The sequence below is a fragment of the Pelmatolapia mariae genome, linkage group LG4 (assembly GCF_036321145.2).
Source record: "Pelmatolapia mariae isolate MD_Pm_ZW linkage group LG4, Pm_UMD_F_2, whole genome shotgun sequence".
In the NCBI taxonomy this organism is placed as follows: domain Eukaryota; kingdom Metazoa; phylum Chordata; class Actinopteri; order Cichliformes; family Cichlidae; genus Pelmatolapia; species Pelmatolapia mariae.
The window spans coordinates 8,972,313-8,992,602 of NC_086230.1; the positions used below are offsets into that span (position 1 = coordinate 8,972,313).

General features: G+C 41.4%; 1 protein-coding gene across 3 annotated transcripts in view; it reads left to right on the forward strand.

Annotated features, from left to right (window-relative positions):
- Positions 1 to 2,752: 2,752 nt before the first annotated feature.
- The window catches only part of LOC134625931 (microtubule-associated serine/threonine-protein kinase 1-like), a 53,013-nt gene continuing 35,475 nt past the window's right edge, over positions 2,753 to 20,290 (forward strand). Inside the window, exons 1-2 of one of the 3 annotated variants that reach the window (XM_063471323.1) lie at positions 2,753 to 3,613; positions 11,767 to 11,798. In XM_063471323.1, the coding sequence (XP_063327393.1) occupies positions 3,575 to 3,613; positions 11,767 to 11,798 (71 nt within the window). In that variant the 5' untranslated portion in view covers positions 2,753 to 3,574. Of the gene's footprint in view, positions 3,614 to 11,766; positions 11,799 to 14,977; positions 15,146 to 20,290 lie in introns of those variants that run through there. The other 2 variants (XM_063471324.1, XM_063471326.1) reach the window with 2 other exon arrangements.

Sequence of the window (20,290 nt, forward strand, 5' to 3'; positions counted from 1 at the left end):
GTAACAGCCACATGTGGCCCTTTGAAAACTGCAGTTGTGGCTTGGCCATCTGGCTATCTGGGATATATATATATATATATATATATATATATATATATATATATATATATATATATAGAACACAGGGTACTAGCATTGTTGTACTGTCACATCTGTAGCTGTCATACACACACACACGCACACATATACACACACATATATGTATATATATATATATATATATATATATATATATATATATATATATATATATATATATATATATATATATATATATATATATATAGAACACAGGGTACTTGCATTGTTGTACTGTCACATCTGTAGCTGTCATACACACACACACGCACACATATACACACACATATATGTATATATATATATATATATATATATATATATATGTGTGTGTATATGTGTGCGTGTGTGTGTGTATGACAGCTACAGATGTGACAGTACAACAATGCTAGTACCCTGTGTTCTAGATTTGGACACACATTTGAGCTGATTATGGTTATAAAGGAAACACTAAGGGATCACCAAAGTTCTGCCAGTGAGGGCGGCATGGATGTATTTCAAGCATTTGCAGTAATCTGTTTGGGTGGTGCTACAAGAAGGCTCTTCTTCTGGAAACCATGAATCCATTTAAAACATTTACAGTATTCAGGGCTGGGCCAGAGTGATGGATATCCATAAATACAGGTATGTTGTTTTTAATGTAAAATATTGGTTTAACTGTTGAGAATAGAAAAAAATCAGCCAATACTGAAGTCAGATGACCTGTTTGTTTATCCGAGAATCTCGCATATGAATTCTCTGCAGATGGACTGTTCTTGTCAACAGCATCCCCGCAGCCTTCCTGGCCATTTCCTTATGGATGAACCAGCGTGGGCCGAGTTTGGATGCTTCAATGCTTTGCAGCAGATATCCTGCTGTGTTTGGCACGGATGAGGTCATGCCTGTGTGGGCAGTTTGGACCATATGTTACATAAAAACTGTGTGAAAGTCCTAATCTCCAGCAAAGCATTACGCAATGACTTTGCCAAAAGGGGCACCAGTCTGTCTGTCTCTGAAGGATGGTAATGGAAGGAAATCTTTTTTCCCATAACACCAGCATTAACCAGAAATGATGCCTTTTTCAGATTTTGATATACATTCTGACATATATCCAGGGCAGTTATTGATATCTGATGCAAGTACATTTATTCTCCATGCACAATAATCCTGTTTTCTGGGCCACAGCATGGATGAAAGGTCAGAGTGGTGCAACTGGAAATGCCTAAGAGTTTATATTCATTGCTTTAGATCAACTATCAGAAGACAGATGACATCATTTGTATTTTAAAATATTTTTGCACATTTAGATAAAAGCCTAAGCACAAGAGTATGCAAATTATTGGTTGTGTATGTCTTTGCGAACAACATGCATGTAGAGTTGTTCGTGGCTTGTTTTGATTATGTCATGTTGGGAAATCTGCCCACAGGTGTTATTATTACTACTGTAGTACACATTTATAAACACATTTATAGAAACTGAACGCAACCATTACGACAATTAGTGAACATGGAGGCTTGGACAAACATTTTACAGGAGGAACACCCTGCACATGGAAGAGGAGGAGCGGTAAGTATGTTTGGAGCAGACAGCAGAGTATACTGAACTTCAGGAGAAGGTAGAGGATGGGTGCAGGACATATGGGTTTTCTATCTCTTTAAAGCTGCAATGCAGAGCATTAGGTCTGAGATCAATCAGAAATTGTGGCTAAATAAAGTGTCGGGATGTCAAATTATCCAGCCCTGATTACACTGTGATATAGAATAATGTGCAAAAGTCTTTAGCCTCATGTCTTTACACTTCAACATAGCCTGATCTCTGAACTCTTTCTTGACAAGCAGTCTTCAGGAATACTTCTCCACAGTTTTTGGAGGACATTGGGATGTTGGCTGCCTTCTCGCCCTGTTTCACTTCTTTAAGATTAGTTTCTTGGCCACCCTTCCACTGAGACCATTTCTGTTGAAGCTTCCGTGAATATGGACCAACCAATGTGTTAGGTTTTTGCTGGATTTTTTTTTAAGGACACACTGCACACCTGCTGAGAGCTCTTTGGGAATCACCTTGTTGGTACAAAAATACTAAACTTTATCTGCCAAACTGTGCCATCTTTAATATGTTTTTAAAAATAGATTCAACTAAAGGAATTTGAGCAGAATATGTGTTTTTTTGTTTTCAAACAGACTACTTGTAACAAAGTGCCTTGAGATAACATTTAAAACTGGTTCTTTGCTAAGTTGTCTGTTATGTGTCGACACAACTGGTTCACCCCTTGAGTGCCTTTTTATGCTTCACTTATTCATAAGTCAGCGTTAAATGTCTTAAAAACAAAGAAACGAACTTTTAAAAATGCTCTCACATGAGAAATGAATGTGCCAAAGCTAAAGAGAAAAACTTTAATCCCGTGTCGCTGTCTGTGGTGCTGATTTAGGCTCTAACAGGCCTCTTCACACATCAGCTGAAAAACTGCCAGGTCCGATCTCCAATCTAAAACTGTCTTTCAGGAAATTAAATCAAAACAGCAATTAGGGCACCACTACAGCCTGTGTGTGGTTGTAGCCTGCTGGGCTGGATTCTGTGGAAGAGTGTTTGGATATTCCTCCATTCATCCCGGAGAGAAGAGCGTCTCTGTCGCGCGTAGGAGGAGGAGGGGCGAAAGGGAATCCCAAGAAGGGGCTACAAATATCGCGTTGCTGCGGTGCCATAAGTAACCGCTCCACCCGAGAAGAGAGAGGGTGGAGGAACGACGAGTGGGTGAAAGAAACGAACAAGAGTTTTACTTAATGTGTGTGTTTTGTTTTTTTGGAGGGGACGCGCGCGCACTCTCAGACACAAGGTGATGTTGACCGAACCGGACAGGCTCCTCCGCCGCGAATAAGCGGCAGTGACACCCTGACCGAGGGGCTGGGGCACGACGCGCGTCCGTACCACCGTGCAGTTATGTGTAAAATAATCGAGTGTTTTTTTTCCCCCCTCGCCGAGCCTTGAACGCGCTGTCCTTTGTGGCCACACGTGGAGACGAGCTCACGTTTTCTTCGTGGAGATTGTCGTGAAGTGACCGAAGTACTTCAGTGTTTGGATCGGCTGATCGCACATGGACGTTGAGTTCTCCGGGCCTTCGAGTCGCTCAGCTGGGCAGCATCAAAGCGCACGGACCACTGGGAAAATGTCAAGGATGCTCCTAGAAGGAGCCGCGGAGAGAGCGGCGTGATACTCAGCCGAGGAGACAGAGGACGCCGATCACAAGTGCAGCTTAGAGAATAACGGTCGCTGATTTTAAGGGGCATTTTTTTTAATAAAAACAATGGGACCTCTTGGCACGTTTTCGTGGGCTTCTTCGACGTGACACCGGACACCCAGGAACTCTGTTGCTGCTGCTGTTGTTGTGTTGGTGTTGTGCAGTTCGGGCGTGAAGTGGAAGTAGCATCCTCACTGGGTCACAACCCAGATTAGTGTAAGGTGACAGAATTGTTTTAGTGAAGGGGAATCCCGACCGAGAGCCACACGGCTCGTCACTGCACCATGGATGACTCGGGGATAATACGGCGGCGGAGGCTGCAGGTGAGCTGGTCTGGGCTGGAATCCGATTTTTGTGTTAAATCCATCCTCTTCCAGTTGTAGAAACACAGTCCTACATGATTACTACGTTCAGACAGTCGACTTTATTTTTACTTTTTGGTCAGACTCTGTCACTGAAGCCGAATGCAGTAGCTATACTTTTCCAGCAGACACTGCAAATGTTTATCACTAAAAGTGAAAAGTGAACACATGTGTTTCATAAACCCAGCACTCACCATTAACCTGTAAATAAAGTTGTTTTTTAGCCATTATAGATGAATTGTTGCACTTTAACTTATTATTGGTGGGCCTTATATTAAACATGGTTGAAGTTTCAATCAATGAAGTCAGCCTTGGCTGAAAGTAATCTGTGTGAGCCAAAAGCTTGAGCTTCAGAGTGCTCTAAACGCTGGCTTACAGACAGTTTTTTCTGCTCCTGGCTCTGTATGATATCAAAGAATGGGGACATCCCTAATATGGGCATGTTGGGATTGGAGAAGCCCCACCCTCTTGCTGTTCAAACGTTCTCCTGCAGCTTGTTTCAGACAGAGGATGAACTGAGGGGTACAAGGAACTGATGTTTATTTTGAATTGTGAATCATGCACAGCTACTCTAGCAGAGACAATGAATGGAAAAAAAAACATGTTGTTGGTAGCCCTTCCACAATGGATGGATCCACATGTTTGATCTGGCACAGATTTTACTCTGGATGCCCTTCCTGATATAACTTACCCATTTATACCGGCTTGGGACCAGCACTAAGAGTGCACTGGCTTGTAATGCCTTGAGGCTGGATTTGTGTCTCCTACTAGTCCCAAACTGAGAATCTTCTCTGTGTTGGGCGATTATGTTAACAAAATGAGCAACACTGTAACAAAAATCTTGTTCCTCAACCTCTGATTTTTTTATCCATTGAAGGTTGTGGAAGTAATATTCTTTTTAAACTTTGCATTTTAAGGCAATCAGAAAAACAAAAACTGTGTTAAACTGTGTTACATTGTGTAATAGTTGCCTTTCACTTCCTGTCAGTCAGCTGATTTAATTATCCTTTTATTGTTCTAGTTCTCATTACTGTAGTTCTTTAAGATAAACCTTCATAAAGTTCACAACAAAAATCAGTTCTTTCTCCATCTGTCCTGTTGGAGACTCGCAGCGTGTCTCTGGTGTTGAACATAGTAGCTCCACTACACTCAAACATATATATTTTTCATCATTCGTGTCACATACGTGTCATATTTTAATAGTAGCTTTTCTGTCATAGTCAGTTAACATCCCCCCGTGAAGCTCATGTCAGGATCACATTCATGTAATTTTTAAAAGTCTCTTTAATGAGATGTTGGTAATGAATGGCCACTCATGCATACTGATCTGCTGTGCTCAAATGACTGTGTTCATCCATTATGAAGTAGCCTGCTTAACCACAGGTCATACCCCCCACACACACACACACCCACCCCACAATCTTTGTGTGATTCAGTCAAGTGAACTGTGGAGAGATGAGCCTACAGGCTGGGCAGACTGCAGCCAGCCTCCTGTGGGGCTTCTGTGCACGCTAGTGTGATTATGCAGTCTGTGCATTTCATTTCTCTCATTCATTCGGTTCATATTCTGCCAGTTTCGTTTACCGAGACGAAGGATTGTAAGCACGCGCTCTGAGCTGCTTGAAGCCAAATTGACCCTCGACTCTGTGAAAAAGAAAAAGAAAGGGAGTGGGTATAAAGGAATGAGGGGAGGATTAGTGGTGAGGTGTCCTGATGGTTTCATGTCTCATCATCCCCACTGCTCAGCTCACTGCTCTGCTGCTGTGATGTATGACACGAGCTGTAAGGGAATTAATCATCATAGAGTCACACTCGCAAAGTCCCTGGCATTTTATAGATGGAGGCAGGCCAGCTGATTGATTTAGTGTTTGTATATGTGAGGGAGGGTAGTGTGGTAGAGGGAGGGAGAACGTAGACTTCTAGTTTAATATGCACATTTGGGCTATTTGCATGAGTTTTATTCTCTAATGTGTTGTCTTTACGACTGTGTGTGTGTTTCTGAAATTGTGCGTTGACATGTGATTGGCTCTGTATGTCCTAATCAGCGGCTTTGTCAGTCCCCTGGGTCTCATCATCCCAGCCGTCACTCGCTCCCTCTTTCACACACAGACACACACAATCATTCTCTCAGCACCATATGGTGACACGCCCCACTCCCCTGCAGTTGCAGTCAGGGGTCACACCCGTGATGCATCGCTTCAACACGGCAAACATGAAAAAAACCCAGGATCTTTGCTCCTCGTTATGCTGGCTCCACTCTGACACTACAACCTCCAATAGGCTTGCTGGCAAACATGCAGAAGATATGTCAAAAAAAGCCTGGTTTATCAGAGATGTGTGAAATAGCTACAAAACAAACTGAAATTTGTAATTTCCACATTTTTTGGTTTGTTTGTTTGAAGGAATAGTAACTATAATCATTCCACAACTACAGTACAGAACAACGTTTTGCAGTACTCACGGCTTAACTGAAATGAATGTTTTTGATGATGTTGAACTGGTTTAACTGGTTTTCTCACTCCTCCTTTGCAGCTGTTTCCTGTGTAAAATATCTGTGTTGCATGACTTGATCAAACGATACTTTAGCAATCATTAAGAAGAAGCTAGGCTGCCATTGTACCAACATTGCCATTTTCAAGAAACCAGAATAAGATGATTTGAGTTTTGTGACATGGTGTGTTCTCCTGTTAGAAGCACCCATTAGAAGACGATCACACTGTGGTCATAAAGGGATGGACATGGTCAGCAAGTAGACTGTGGTATTTAAAAAGTGCTTAGCTGGTACTAAGTGTTCTATTGTGCAGTTTTTGGTGAGCCCAAACTGTGGCCTCAGTTTCCTGTTTGAAGCTGACAGGAGCGGCACTCAGTGTGGTTTTTGCTGCTGCTCTAGCTCATTCGCTTCAAGGCTTGCCTACATACCTTGGTTCTACTGAATCATAATTTGTGATACTATTGTCTTCCTATCAGCTTGAAGTAATCCGTCCATTCTCCTCTGACCTCTGACATCAACAAGAAAACTGCTGCTAACTAGATATTTTCTCTTTCTCAGACCATCCTCTATAAACCCTACAGATGGTTGTGTGGGAAAATCCCAGTAGATCAGCAGCTTTTGGAATACTCAGACCATCCCCTGAAGTGGTTAACACATTCAGTTGGCAAGTGAAAGGTTGCTGGTTCAATTCCAGCCAGATCTACAAATCCCCTTTGGGGTTGTGTCAGAAAGGGCATCCGGTGTAAAACTGCCAAATCAAACATGTGGAGCTACTCTCTGTGGTGACCCCATCTGACAAGGGGAGCAACCAAAAGTAGTTTCTTCTACTTCTCCTGTATATATATCACAATGTTACACCCCTACAATACGTTTTTTTTTTTTTTGGACCAGCTTCTTACACTATCATATAACCCTAATGTAAAAAACAAACAAACAATATATTTAATATCTTTTTTTACATGTCATTTTTTATTCAGTCTTGTTGTTTTCACAAATGACCAGACCATCTTTTCTTATGCTTGGCATGCCTCGTCCTCAGCCGCTCTGCCTTTTTGTCAGCCTCATATCTGTGAGTCAGTCACTGCTGTAGACAATGGCAGGTCTGGGCACTGTCTCCTAGCAGCATGACATCCCTTGATTGATCCCTGTTGTTCCTTCCCTGGCCGGCTCACCACCATTTTTCTTTGCAGTGTCTACAAAATGATTGAACTTGCTGGCGCATCCCCACCGAGCAGCAATGTGCTTTACAGGCATGCGGCTCAACTAATGCCATTTCATTATCACTGAGGCCTTTAAAAAAAAATTGTAGTGCAGCCAATATGACTTGAAGGACACTACAGCAAAGGGATATTTTATGGCTGAGTTACATGAGCAGCAAGTGTGTGTACCAGGAGACAAAATTCACTGGCCTTTCAAGTCTTTGTTGTTTACTGCCTGCATCAGGATGCTCGACCCTGACTGGCTGTAGCTTAATGAAACAACATCCAACATAATTTAAAAAAGAACACAAATTTGAACATCCCTGCACATTTTAGCCCTGAGCTGTGAAAAACACAGATAAATGTAAAAAACAACAATAAAACAGGCCTGGACTGTGAATGCAGGTTATCTGCAGGTTAGATATTAAACAGCCCAGCATTAATATAAATGCAAAATGATTGTGCATAAACCACAGTTATTACAAGACAGTGGCACAATTGCCCTGCAGCGAAAGCATCTAAATATTCATAGATACAAAGTCCTGAAACACAGACTCCCATACTGTCTTGTCAACTGTGTGACATCCTGCGACTAAATGGGATCAGACAGTCATTCATAAGCTCAAACTTCCGTTTCGTTCCCTAGAGGACGCACCCAAACCTGGATGATAACAGTGTAGTCGCTCCTGTTTGAGAAGCCAGCAAATACAGCGTGGGATTGTGTAGCTTTCTAATCTGTGATTGGTGAGCATGACATGTTTGTGACAGAGCCTCCCATCTGTTGTCATTCACCGCTCACCACCGCCAGACTTCATTAGCGGGACTCGGGGAGCGTTTAGTTTGAACATCAGCCTCGGACGGTGGCTTTTAAATCAGCCTCTGACGTAGAAAACGCAACCATGCAATGAGCAGTAAGCCTTGCGTCAAACTAATTATGCCACAGGAGAATTAAGGCACAGGCTTCAGATCGGAGTGAGGATCATGTTTCCTTAACAACATATTATCTTCTGGAAATGCTGCAGTTAGGAGTCACAGGTCGATTTCGGAGCATAGTGGTGCGCTTGTGTTCTGGCACACTGGTCACTGATGAAGTAGAGATTGGAATTAGGAAGTCAATTCATCACTTTGTGACCTTTTAACAGATTAAAATGGAATTGAGGATTAAGAAGGGAATTCAGGTAGATACGATGTGACAGCAATGCCTAAGAATTACGGAATGTAAGTGAAGGTGACAAAGAACTATTTGATTGGATTTTCTGAGGTTAATAAAGGCCGTTTCATTCCAAGATTGAATAATTATCATCTACAGACCTGCACATTCACTCCACAGTTTGGACTCCCAGGTATAATTCTGAAAAGCAGCGAAAGATATTCATGGTGCCAGTTTTTTTTCTCTCAGACATGAATAGATGGCTGTACTTTGTTTAGTGTGCCATATGGTTCTTTTTGTCTAGGCATGCCTGAACAAAAGAGGTGTAATTTACAACATTTTGGTGATTTGCTGCAGTGAATGTCACTGAGAACACTGAGGTCATACGTGGTTGAATTGTTAGTTAATTAATTAATTCTCCGCTATTCTGAGAACTTGTTTGTTTGAAACATTTTGAAAATAAAACTCTTAGCCCGTGCATGTTACATATCGTCCAGTTTGAGGATTTATATTTTCTGCAAGATGGTGGTCTGATCTGGCCTAGTCAGTCACAGCTGCTACCTAGATCACTGTTACCTGATTGTTTTGGGGTCTTGGACTGACATTTCAAGATGTCACTTTGAGAAAGTGTGATTCGATGATTTATCTTAAGTTAAGAGATTTAGGGGCTATTCTGCTCTTAGGCATGCCATCACCAGCTCTGCAAATTTGGCTCAGTTAGCGCACTAAGCTAACATGTCTGTTTGCCTATTTGAGTCATTCATAATGCAGTAATTTAGAATATACGATTACCCTTTGGGACTGAACTAAAGTATGCTTGTAACCATTCTTCATCAGGTAAATAATCTTTCAAATCTGCCTTCCATGCATGCAGTATAATATCAGATGATTCTTTGCAGTTACTAACAAATAAATCATATAAAGGGACCCCTTCCCTCTAAGATGTAAAAAACTTTAAGGTGAAATCTTCTAAGGTAGCTGGAGAGGAAAGTTTTAGATGGCTTGGCTAATATAAAATTTTGGAGATGAAGATATTTTAAATAATGGTTTTCATTACTCCCATTGTAGTTGTTTGAATTACTCACCTCAAAGTTGAAATATTTTGACCTTAGTACCCACTTACTGTTACTATAGGTTATTTCTTTACTATAGGTTAGTTGTCACTATAGGTCACTGAATTCCATTAACATCCAGGCGCCCTGCTCACTATATCATTACTGTTCTCCCCCTGTGTCGACGCCCCTTAACATGCTAACAGTGATAATGCTAACAGGCTGATGTTTAGCAAGTGAAACGTTTAATATGTTAAGCTGCATCTAAACTGGAAGCGACCCGCTTGTCACACGAAGTGAAGCTACCAAACAATCTTTTGCAGGCATTATAGATTCTGGTTGCCTAGGCACCCTGTAATGTATTTACTATCAGCCATATGTCAGTCAACAGTATTATTCAGTATATTGGTAGTCACTTCACCAGGTAGCTAAGAAAAGTTCATTTCATGCCTCACGTGCTTCATGCTGCTGGGGGTTATTTTGCACGTAGTTGTGTGAAGTTGCAGAACGTTCATTAATGTCCATCCGTTTTATTCCCTTCCAGTATGGACAAAGCCTTATTTGTTTTAGTTTAGCGCATTAGCATGCTAAATTCTGCTCAGTTTAAATTTTGACCTGATGCTGTTACTATATGAAAGACAAGTGATTAGAATTGATGAGGGCTCACCAAGTCATTCAAATCCATCCAGAAAATTTTCACAAAAATTGAAGGTGATATTTTACCTTAGAATAAAAAAGCAGACCTAAATAGTGAGATTAGCATCTACGTTGCCACTTTGAATCTCCAGGGAAAAGGTACTACACTGGTGGACCCTGGACTCAGCTTCACTGTCACTAAAATACAGCACCTTGCAGCTTGTAAAGAGTTTTTATGTGGTCATTTCCTCTGGATTAAATTGCTACTCTGCAGCAACATTAGATGTCAAGTGTAGTTAGGGCTTCTCTGTATAGGTAACCCCCCACATCGCAGATGTTCTTCATGCCTTTTGCTCTTGTAAGTCATCTCTCTTTTCATCTGACAACTCAGGGTCAATTAGCCCGATCAATGAAGGACAAAGTGAAAAAGGGATCAATGAGCTGAATATTTAGTCGGATTTGTTAACGTGTAAACCTTCGGGACATTCTGTCGAACAGCCGTGTAGCCTGCGTCGTGCGTCTGATCCTGAGATGAGGAGAGGACCAGTTTAGTGTTCTCTGTTTAACTAAGAGTTTTCCATTTGGCTTGACAATTATCATCTGTGTCATAGGCTTAACCTTGTGACTAGTGTCTGGGGCTCTCAGGCAGCAGCAATGTAAAAATGCGTTCTGGCATATATCAGTATCAGTAGGAGCAGGTCTACACATCCCCACTCATTCGTCCAACCTTGATTTGAAGGTTAACTCAATAATTACATTGACTGTGGTCAGCAGGTGGTCAATTTGATGCTAACAGCACCTTAACAACTTTACCCTGTGTGTGACAGGAGCATGTGTGAAGCTGCTAATGCATTAATTGCATCCATTTCCAAACACTGAGTAGTATCTCATATCTGACTCTCAAGCACCATATTTTGTATGACGCACACAAAGACACACAGAGCTGAAGGCCAGAAGACTCCAAGATAAGGCTGCAAGCATAAAAGCATGTTTCCGGTACCATCCACCTCTCACCCACCTCTCCGCTGCTTGTTTACACTCGACGTCTCCTCTCTGTCCTCCTCTAGTTTCGTGTGAAGGGTTTGTAAAGAGCCAGGCTGTGCTGGTGTGAGATCTGCTTATGTTCATGCTGGGGGTTTTTTCGTGTGGTGCAGTGAGTGTCTGCCGCTGTTTCAGCCCAGTGTTCCTGTCCATCTGGACCTGGGAGGTGGGGGGTGGAGGGTGGGATGGAGCAGTTGCAGCAGTGTCAGAAAATAGCAGAAGTAGTTCGAAAACACAGGCAAAAATTAACTGTGAAACATGCACACACAAAATAAAATGAAGCGGGATAAGGTGATGAACTAATTGTTATCGAACCTCTCCAGGACCAGAGCTTTATTATACTCAGGATATAGAAACTGATGTTAACCCCTTCCACAATAACAAGCCATGTTTCTGAACATGCTCAAAAGGTGCACCTGGTACTGTGCTCATGTGATGTTTTATTTATGCTCTCCCCAAATTTTGTCATATCTCATAAGAAAGAGTATGTTTCTATTTTCTGTACCTGATCTCTCTTTTTGTCCTTTTCTTTGTGTTTCTACCAGAAGGATTTGCCACTGCCTCGCAAAAACAGCAGGTGAGTGTTACCTTTGTTTATCCCTTCCTTTCTTCTCTCTATCCCTCTCTCTCTACCACCCATCTACTCTCTGGGGAAAGCACAATTTTCTCCATGGAGAAAAACAATCATACCAAGCTGTGGTACATCTTGTTTATCAAAGCCTCTCTTTCCGAGCGTACATGAGGCTGGGAAGCTCTCTGGGATCACAAGCATGCTTTTCACGTTCTGTCTGAAAGCTATGAGGATGCTTCAGTAGTGCTCAGGGTGTGGAGTGTGGATTCCTTGTGTGGAGGATGAGGTCTCCTGAAGTAATGCTGGAGTGTGTGGAAGCCTTATTAGGCCAGTTGGGAGCTCCCGGCGCTGTCCATGGTGCTGAAAGCCATGCCGCATTCTCCAACTTGTTCCAAATTGTCAAATTTTTGCTATGTGCATAAAGTAGGCACATTTATTAAGTATTTGGTTGAAATATTATACTGTTTAATGGACTACAGTTAAAGAGCCAAAGATTTTCACTCAAGGGTGGTTTACCAGTGACGAGTGACCTGTTTGAGAAAACGGTCACTGGAGACACAAATTACTTTTGGGCTTGCGTCAGGAAGGGTATCCGATGTAAAAGTCTGGCAAATTAAATATGCAGGGCTACCTGCTGTGGCAAACCCCTGTGAGAAGGGAGCAGCTCAAAGTTGTTATGTGACAGAAACATAAAAAAAATAGTTAATACAAGTTTAAGCATTGTGCTGATGATTTTTTTTCGGACAGGTCCAGACTACCCTTTCCTTGTGTGAAGTGTGGAGTAGTCTCCACACTTTCTGAAGGTTCAAAGTTTTTCTTGATTCATTGGCTGCTTTTTCACTCACTGTCAGTCCAGTTCTTGTATCTGACTATTTTTAGGAGATTTTAGAAGAAGTTTGTTAAGTCACTAATAAACATCACAGACAATTTAGCAGATAATCTATTTTAAAGCCATTTTGTCACAACTTGTCACAAAAGCACATAATTTGTTTCCATTTCTTTCTTAGTTGAATATATAAAATATGCTGAAGATAACACAGCTCTACAGGCATAAAATAGTATTTCTGCACCAGCAAGCTGGTTCCCAAAATGCTAATAGCCAAGAACTCTCCATATCCCAGCATGGGATGCAGTGTGTCCTTAAAGAAATCTGAGGAAACTGGACAAATGGAGGGGAAAAGAAGTGACAGGCCAAAAAAACTAAATGAATAGTGTCTGAAAGTCATGTCCTTAAGAAATAGGAACAAATCTGGCACAGGACTGAAGAGATACTTCAGTTGATCCATCTACTGTTCAATGAAGCATCATCAGAAATGATCTTAGTAGAAAGGTAGAATGGCTGTCAAAAGCCATTTTTAAGAAAGGAAAATGGAAGAAAGGGCTTAGATTTGGCAAATTACACAACTGGATGGAAAATCAGTGACAGCTGGTCTGATGGAGTGATGAATCCACATTTGGTTAAAATCATTGTCAGTATATACAGAGGAAGTCAGGATGATGGAGGCTCCGTCATGGTTTGGGGCTGCATTTCAGTAAGTTGTGTTGGAAGATCTTCTCAAAGCTGATGAAATTTTGAATGCAGAAAAGTGATGAAAAATGATCCAACATGCAGTACCATTAGTGTCTGATTGGCAACAGCTTCATCTTTCAGTATGACAGTGATCCCAAACACACAATGCCAATACAGTAAAAGCATACCTAGACAGAGAAACACCAAGAGCACAAAACACAACACGATCAGTCACTGGACCATCCAACTGTATTTGTGTTGTTGGTGCTTTTTGGTGTATTTTTGATGAATTTAAGTGTCTGATAGATAACATAGCTTGCTTTCCCAGTAGCAGACATATTTGGGCCTGTGGTGAATGTTTACGTGGGCAAGCCAGAAAGTCATGAGTCATGCTTGACACACAGCAAGGCAGGTTCTGGGTGGGGCAGATTTGGCCCAAATGTCACAACATACTTGACATCTGTCCCTCGTATTGTAAGCTGGCAGCTGAGTTGCGGCAGGCAGACTCAAGCTGAGTCAACACCATCAGTCAAGGCCATATGTGGCTCATAGAAAACTGCAGATGTGGGTCACATTTTTGCCAGGAAGTCATTACTATATGGGGTGTGGTTAATCATACTAAGAGCCCGTCCAAGAAGTCTGTGTTTCGGTTTTGCTGAATTAAATTCTGGTTTGTAATTTTTTTGTATTACATAAATAATTAGAAGGTGTTCGTGTCTGTGTAGCACACCTGTGCATTTTATGTGTGTGTCTTACTAAAGTTTGTACTAGCTGATGAGTTAGCAGGCTAGCTTTAACTAAAAAACAAAACAAAGGAAAATAGAAAACTATAAAGCTTTAAAACGAGAAACCACAAACCAGTGGGTGCTATCACCGTGGTTACATCATCTTTTATGTATTGTCGCACTGACCATACTGTGTCAACAGTCTCTTGTGCCCACTCCCATCTACACTCAAGCCATCCCAAGTCACCATGGGTAATCACACATGATATGATGCCAGAGATCCTGTTCCCGACTCTGTTTGTTTCCAGACCATTTTCTTCAACCATTTCATCTTTTCCACCTCCTCTCCCTTATTTTACCATCTGAATTCAGTCTGTCACTGTCTCCTCTGCATCACATCCCATTTGCCTCTGCAGGACACCACCAACCCACTATGTATTATAGATGAGCTCACTGGAGTTGGCTTCAAATTCAATCTGCCTACTGCAACCATTCATGGGTAAACACAGCCATTGATAGTTTGCATGTGTGTATGCACGTCTGGCATACTACATCAACATTAGCTCCGCTTTTTGATCCCATTCAAATCGTTTTTTTACTTATGTAACTGTCCACATGTCCTTGTCCTTTGGTCATTTCTTTAGTCACTGCTGAGATAAATTAACCTGCCTGTACTCTCCTTCCTTCATTCATGGAATAAACAGCCTGCAGTAAAAGCTTTTAATTTCGCATCGACTTCAGAGGAAAACACAAAACAGAAGCACAAGTAACTCATAAAACCACATTGTGTACTATGGCACCTTAGCCTTGAGAAAATGACCCATAATCCCCTGCCGCCTTTTGTTGTTCCTTTCTAAAAGAGAGACCCACCCTTCCTCCCTGCATCCCTCCCTCTGTGCTGTGCTCCCTCTCTCTCTCACTCTCTCTCTCCTTTGGTTCTCTTGCACACTTGCCCAGACACACAGACACCAGCGCACCTCTAAAGGTTGTGGGAGCCACAGTATGCGTTGCATTGCGATAGCATTTTGCCAGAGACCTGCTGCTTTCTGACTTCTCATCGCCCAGCTTTCAACTACACCGAAATACCGAACAAGCAATATGTTCCGACGCACTAAAAGGTACACCGAGAGGCTCGACACAGAGCAGAGATGATTCAGTTTCTGTGATGTAGGGTGTGGTAGGACCGGCTATCTGTTTAATCTCCTGATCCTCTGTCCTTTTTCTTCTTTCCTACAGTTTCTGCAGTATACAGATAACCTCTACTCTGATTTAAAAACTGCTCTTACTGTCCTACTGAAGGTAGCCTGCATGGAGTTCAGTTTATAAAATGTTGCCATTAGAGGCAATGTAAAAATTACAAGTTGCATGAGATGCTTTTATGGTTTGCTGTTAAAGTGATAATCAGTCCAATTAATTTAATGCTGAACCATCTAAAACGATCCAGCTGCTTCAGCGGAGACCTGACACATGCGTTCACTTTTTTATCTGTGCCTTTTGAGGAAAAGCTAGTAGTGAAATATTATTATTAAAAAATAATAATGCGTCTGTCTTCTTGTTGGGGAGTGGCCAAAGCATCACGGATCTACTGAAAATGAAAAGTTAGTAAGAATCCTGACTCTTGACATCTTGACATATATATTGTATATAAGGCTCTCACTAAAAATTTAGACCCTGGCAAAAGATAAGTTGAAAAGTTGCATCAGTGACTCATCACAGTGACATTTCTAGAAGCACAGCAAGTAGACCGATTCACATTTGAAGTAATCAGTCAATAATTATATGAGCCAAAAATGAGTCAGGCAGAACCCCACGTTTAAAATGGATTTTTATAGACTGTGATTCACCGATGCTGAGGTATTTCTCTGGACTTGGATGACTGGGTTGGTTATTTGGGGAAAGTGTTCTTTGTAAGATATTGACTTCCTGTCAGGCGTTTTTACTTTCATTTCAGTTGCAATTATATTGTGAAACACAGCAGCCGAAAAGCGCAACTATAAAGAATAATGTCATTATCACATTTTCTGAATTAATAGTCCGAGCCATAATACGACTCGTGCTTAATAGATACTTTTAATCACTCCATTGTCAACAAGCTGGCAAAGTGAGGTGACATTTGGGCACCGGGGGTTTTCTCTTTAGTAACACCTGCAGTGGAGGTCATACTGACTCGCTTAGTGACTTTATTCTCCATTCCTGATCAGGGATTAAAATAGCTTCTATTACAGAAGAGAATAGACTCTTGCTATGGCCCACCTGAGCCCAGACGCATGGGCAGACAGATGGGAATATGCCAAAGTCTCGCCATTTTAGTATCTGCCACACTCCTGCAGTGATACTGAAGCCTAGCGCGTGGATTTAGTTAATGAAGAATGATCGGAACACGACACTTTTAAACACTTCCCATAAAAACATATTTCTTAGGGACTAAGGCAACGAGATACGGAAAGAAAATCCCAGTCAGCAAAGATGGAAGAAAGGCATTGGGTGATTAAGACAAGGAAAGCGATGGAGGTTGAAAAAGAAAGAGGTTGTGCAAGAGGTGAAAGGGGGAGAGACTGAGATAGCATGCAGGGCCCTGGGGTGATATCTGTGTCTGCTCGTCCATTAGGGACCAGCTCACTAAGGTTACGTGAGCGCGTTAGAGATTCATACTAGCTTTGACTGTCCTCTCTCACTCGCTCTTTATTTCTTTTTCATCTCCCTGTCATGCACTTATTCTGGTCGTACATGGGGCATGTTAAGTAAGGAAAAAACAGTTTCTTCAGATTGAAATTTTGGTTTTTCTTTATTCATGTGTGTATATGTGTACTTGAATGGCTGTATTTGTGGGGACCTGCATTTTAGACCTTGGAAATGGGGACATTTTTGGAAAGTGAGGACATTTTGGCCCGTGCTTACTTTCTGACACATCTTAAATAAAAATAAACAAAGTTAAGCGTGCATGTGTTGTGCTCATGTCATGGGGATGTGAGAATATGTGTTGGTTGCATTAGGGGACCTGACTTCTTTGTGTGATGATAAAGGCCCTGTAATGTAAAGCGGTGTGGTGTGGTGGTCGATTTATATTCTTCTGTTGGGAAATTTTTATGTAGTACACTTATGTATACTTACTTGTGCAGTGCATGAATTTTAACAATGTATTGTTCTCTCTACTCAGTGATGGTAATAAAGCCCGTAACATTTGACTGCTAGACACAGCGTTTTGGGAACATAGGTTAAGTGGGTGATTTTTAGGATGTCAGGAGTCAGGATGCTTTCTCTACAGCTAAACCCCTTCCCCACATGGGAAATGTCCAACCATAATATAACTGCCATATGCAGACATAGCAGATCTCTCAAGGTTTCTGTAAAATTTCTTTTCCTGCCCCCAAAGATGAAGAATCTACAGTTTGAAGTATTCCCATATAAAAGGTCTCCATTATTTTTATTACTGTCCTGACATATGTAGTGTAGCAAGACCCAGTGTTACAGGCATCAGGCGCTAGAGGTCAGAGAGAAGTGAGTGGAGACGATGTGCTGTAATTGGTGAGTATTGTGCATGTTTACCTCAGGTGCTGTGGCTCAGGTGCTCTCACAAACAGAAAGACATAATCACACCCAGTGTATGTGCGTCCACATTACACAGCTTTGAGACACACACATCTTGTGTCCTCTCCACACACCACCATGCTGCCGGCCATACCCCCATCTTCTCCTCATAAACACGTCTCCTCTGTAACTAAATAAACCATTACGCGTCACTTAACCAATTATGTACAAACCAAAGGAGGTCCGTGGGAGGCTGAGGCACCTGGGTCTGACTGTAGAGTGTGTCCTACTAAGTGATGCAGTTTACCCCCAAGAGGAACCCAAAGTTCAATACCTACAAGCTCATACAAGTATATCTCCTATTAAGCCCTGCTTTCAGTGAAGGGCACTCTTTCCTTTAGTGTTAGAGTAATGGGACTCTTACACCCTTTGATCCTCTTCCTCCTCCACTGTCTCCCTCTCAGGGCTCCTCTTACAGAAATCTTGCTTGATAGATCCTGCTCCTGTCTGCTGCTCTGTACTACTGCAGACCAACAAGAAAAGATTTGAACTTGTTACAGTAAACAAAACAAAAAAATATATAAGAGTGTTTCATCCTTGCTGATGGGCTTTGAATTCCTGTCAGGGAGCTTTGGGACCCCGGAGAGCCGAGGAAAACTGGAAATGGAAAAAAAAGCAAAAATAAGAATGATGGTGTCTGTTTGACTTTTCTCTTGGCCATGGTGCATTCAATGAGGCAGTGCTTTTGACATTTAGCACAATGCTTGGTGTAGCTGAGTGGAGATTTGATGGAGCCGCGTGAGGACAGTGTTTTGCCCCAGGCTGTCTCCATGACCATTTTACTGTCTGTCCTTGCCTTTTACTGCTGGTCATGTGGCCAAATGGACAATACTGCCAGACCTACCTACTTACAGTTTAGATGGAGGAAAACAATCAATACACTCTGTCCATATCCTGCACAAAACCCACTCTATCTACTGTATTTAATAAAGCCTGATGTCATACCCTAATCTTACTGCAGAGATTATAGGATTAATTGCTTACTCAGCTAAATTAATCACGATTAATGGTAACTTAATACCAATTTCCTAGCTCCTTGTTGTGGGAATTTTCCTTCTTCTGTCTTTCTATAAAGATGGACCGGTCAGGATTGACATAAGCGATATGAGAACAGTCACTTTGAGTCACCATAACAAGCTGCTTGTTTTATAGGCTGACATGCATTAGCAGAAGGCTAGTTTTATGGGGAAAATAGATTACCCTGTCAGAAAACTATTTTTGTGTGGTTAAAATTCGATCAAAGCACTGATATGAATTTTGTGCTTTTTGTGTCTATTTTGGCTTCTCTTGTCTGGAAGCAGATGATATATTATACATGATATATGAAATATTAGCTGCTTAGTGATGAGAGAAGTGCACTGTAGCTGTAAAGCAGCATTAATAGGAAGTGAAGTGGCTCTCTGTAGATTAGCTTTGAAGACCAAAAACCTGCTGTTTCACCCTCCTTTGGCACAGATTCAGCCGAGTCATTTATCACGAATCATTTGTTAGCAGCAGCCAGACGAAGAAGCTTTAAGAGTTACTCAGTGAGATTTTGTATTTCAATAAAGAGATCACCTCCCAGATGTTGTAATCATTTTATATTTGCTTGTATGTGTAACCCGGCCATAAATTACATATTGTTATAATTACACAAAATGTGTTCTAGACCACAAATTTTATTTTCCAGTTTATACCTGACTTTTAGGACCTTCAAGCCTGTAGTTATGTTCTTTATCAGTTGGAGCCCCTCCTCATTGTTCTTCTTCTTCTTTGGTGCAACCCTATAAATACAGTGTACCCCTTGGGCCTCTCCCCTTTTCTACAATTCCCATGTGGAAGAGGTTGGTGTCATTTCTTTAAGACACTGTACAACACACATATAATGTATATTTAGCCACCCTGATATTTCTGATTTTGTGTCTTTAGTTCAATTATTGTCATCATTGTGCCTGTTTTTGTTAGATGTTAGAAATGTGTAGTATGTGTGCCATTAATGCTAGCATGAATATATCATTCTGGCTAGCTTGGGAGTTGTGGTGGGTTGAGCTAATCCTCTCCCCCACTGTTTGTATTTGGTCATAGGAGCTGGAGCGAGCAAGTTATTTACTTGGAGGTCTTTCTTTCTTTTACCTTTCTTTGTCAGGTATGTCAGATTTTGTGTTGGTGGGTTTTTTTTTTATCTTATGTCAAATATGTTCCATGTAAGTTCGTACTTTATGTTTAATGTAAAAAATAAATGCAGCCCTTTTCTACAATTCCCCTGTGGGAGAGGAGCTGGAGTGAGCTAGTTATTTACTTTCTTTCTTTTTCTTTCTTTTACCTTTCTTTGTCAGACACAATGCAGAAACACACCGGTTACATATGGTTTGGTTGTATGTATGACATTTTTATTCATTTTTTACATTTATTTTATATTTTTGTGGTGAGGTTGTGGTTCTCTTCCCTGAGTTATCCCCCACCTCATAGTGCTGCGAAAAAAAAGTTACAGAGCTCTTTCTGTTTCATCATTTTCATTCCAACCATTTTAGGAAGGCCACTTTTATTACTAAGTCCCTATTGCTTAATTTCCTTTTACAGCTTACTTCTTTGTTTGCCCAGACTCTTATTTCACTCTCCCTCCCTTCACCATAAAGCAGTGAACTTCAGTGGCTTTTTTCCCCCCGTTTCTTCTTCCTCTCTGTGGTCCCGACTTG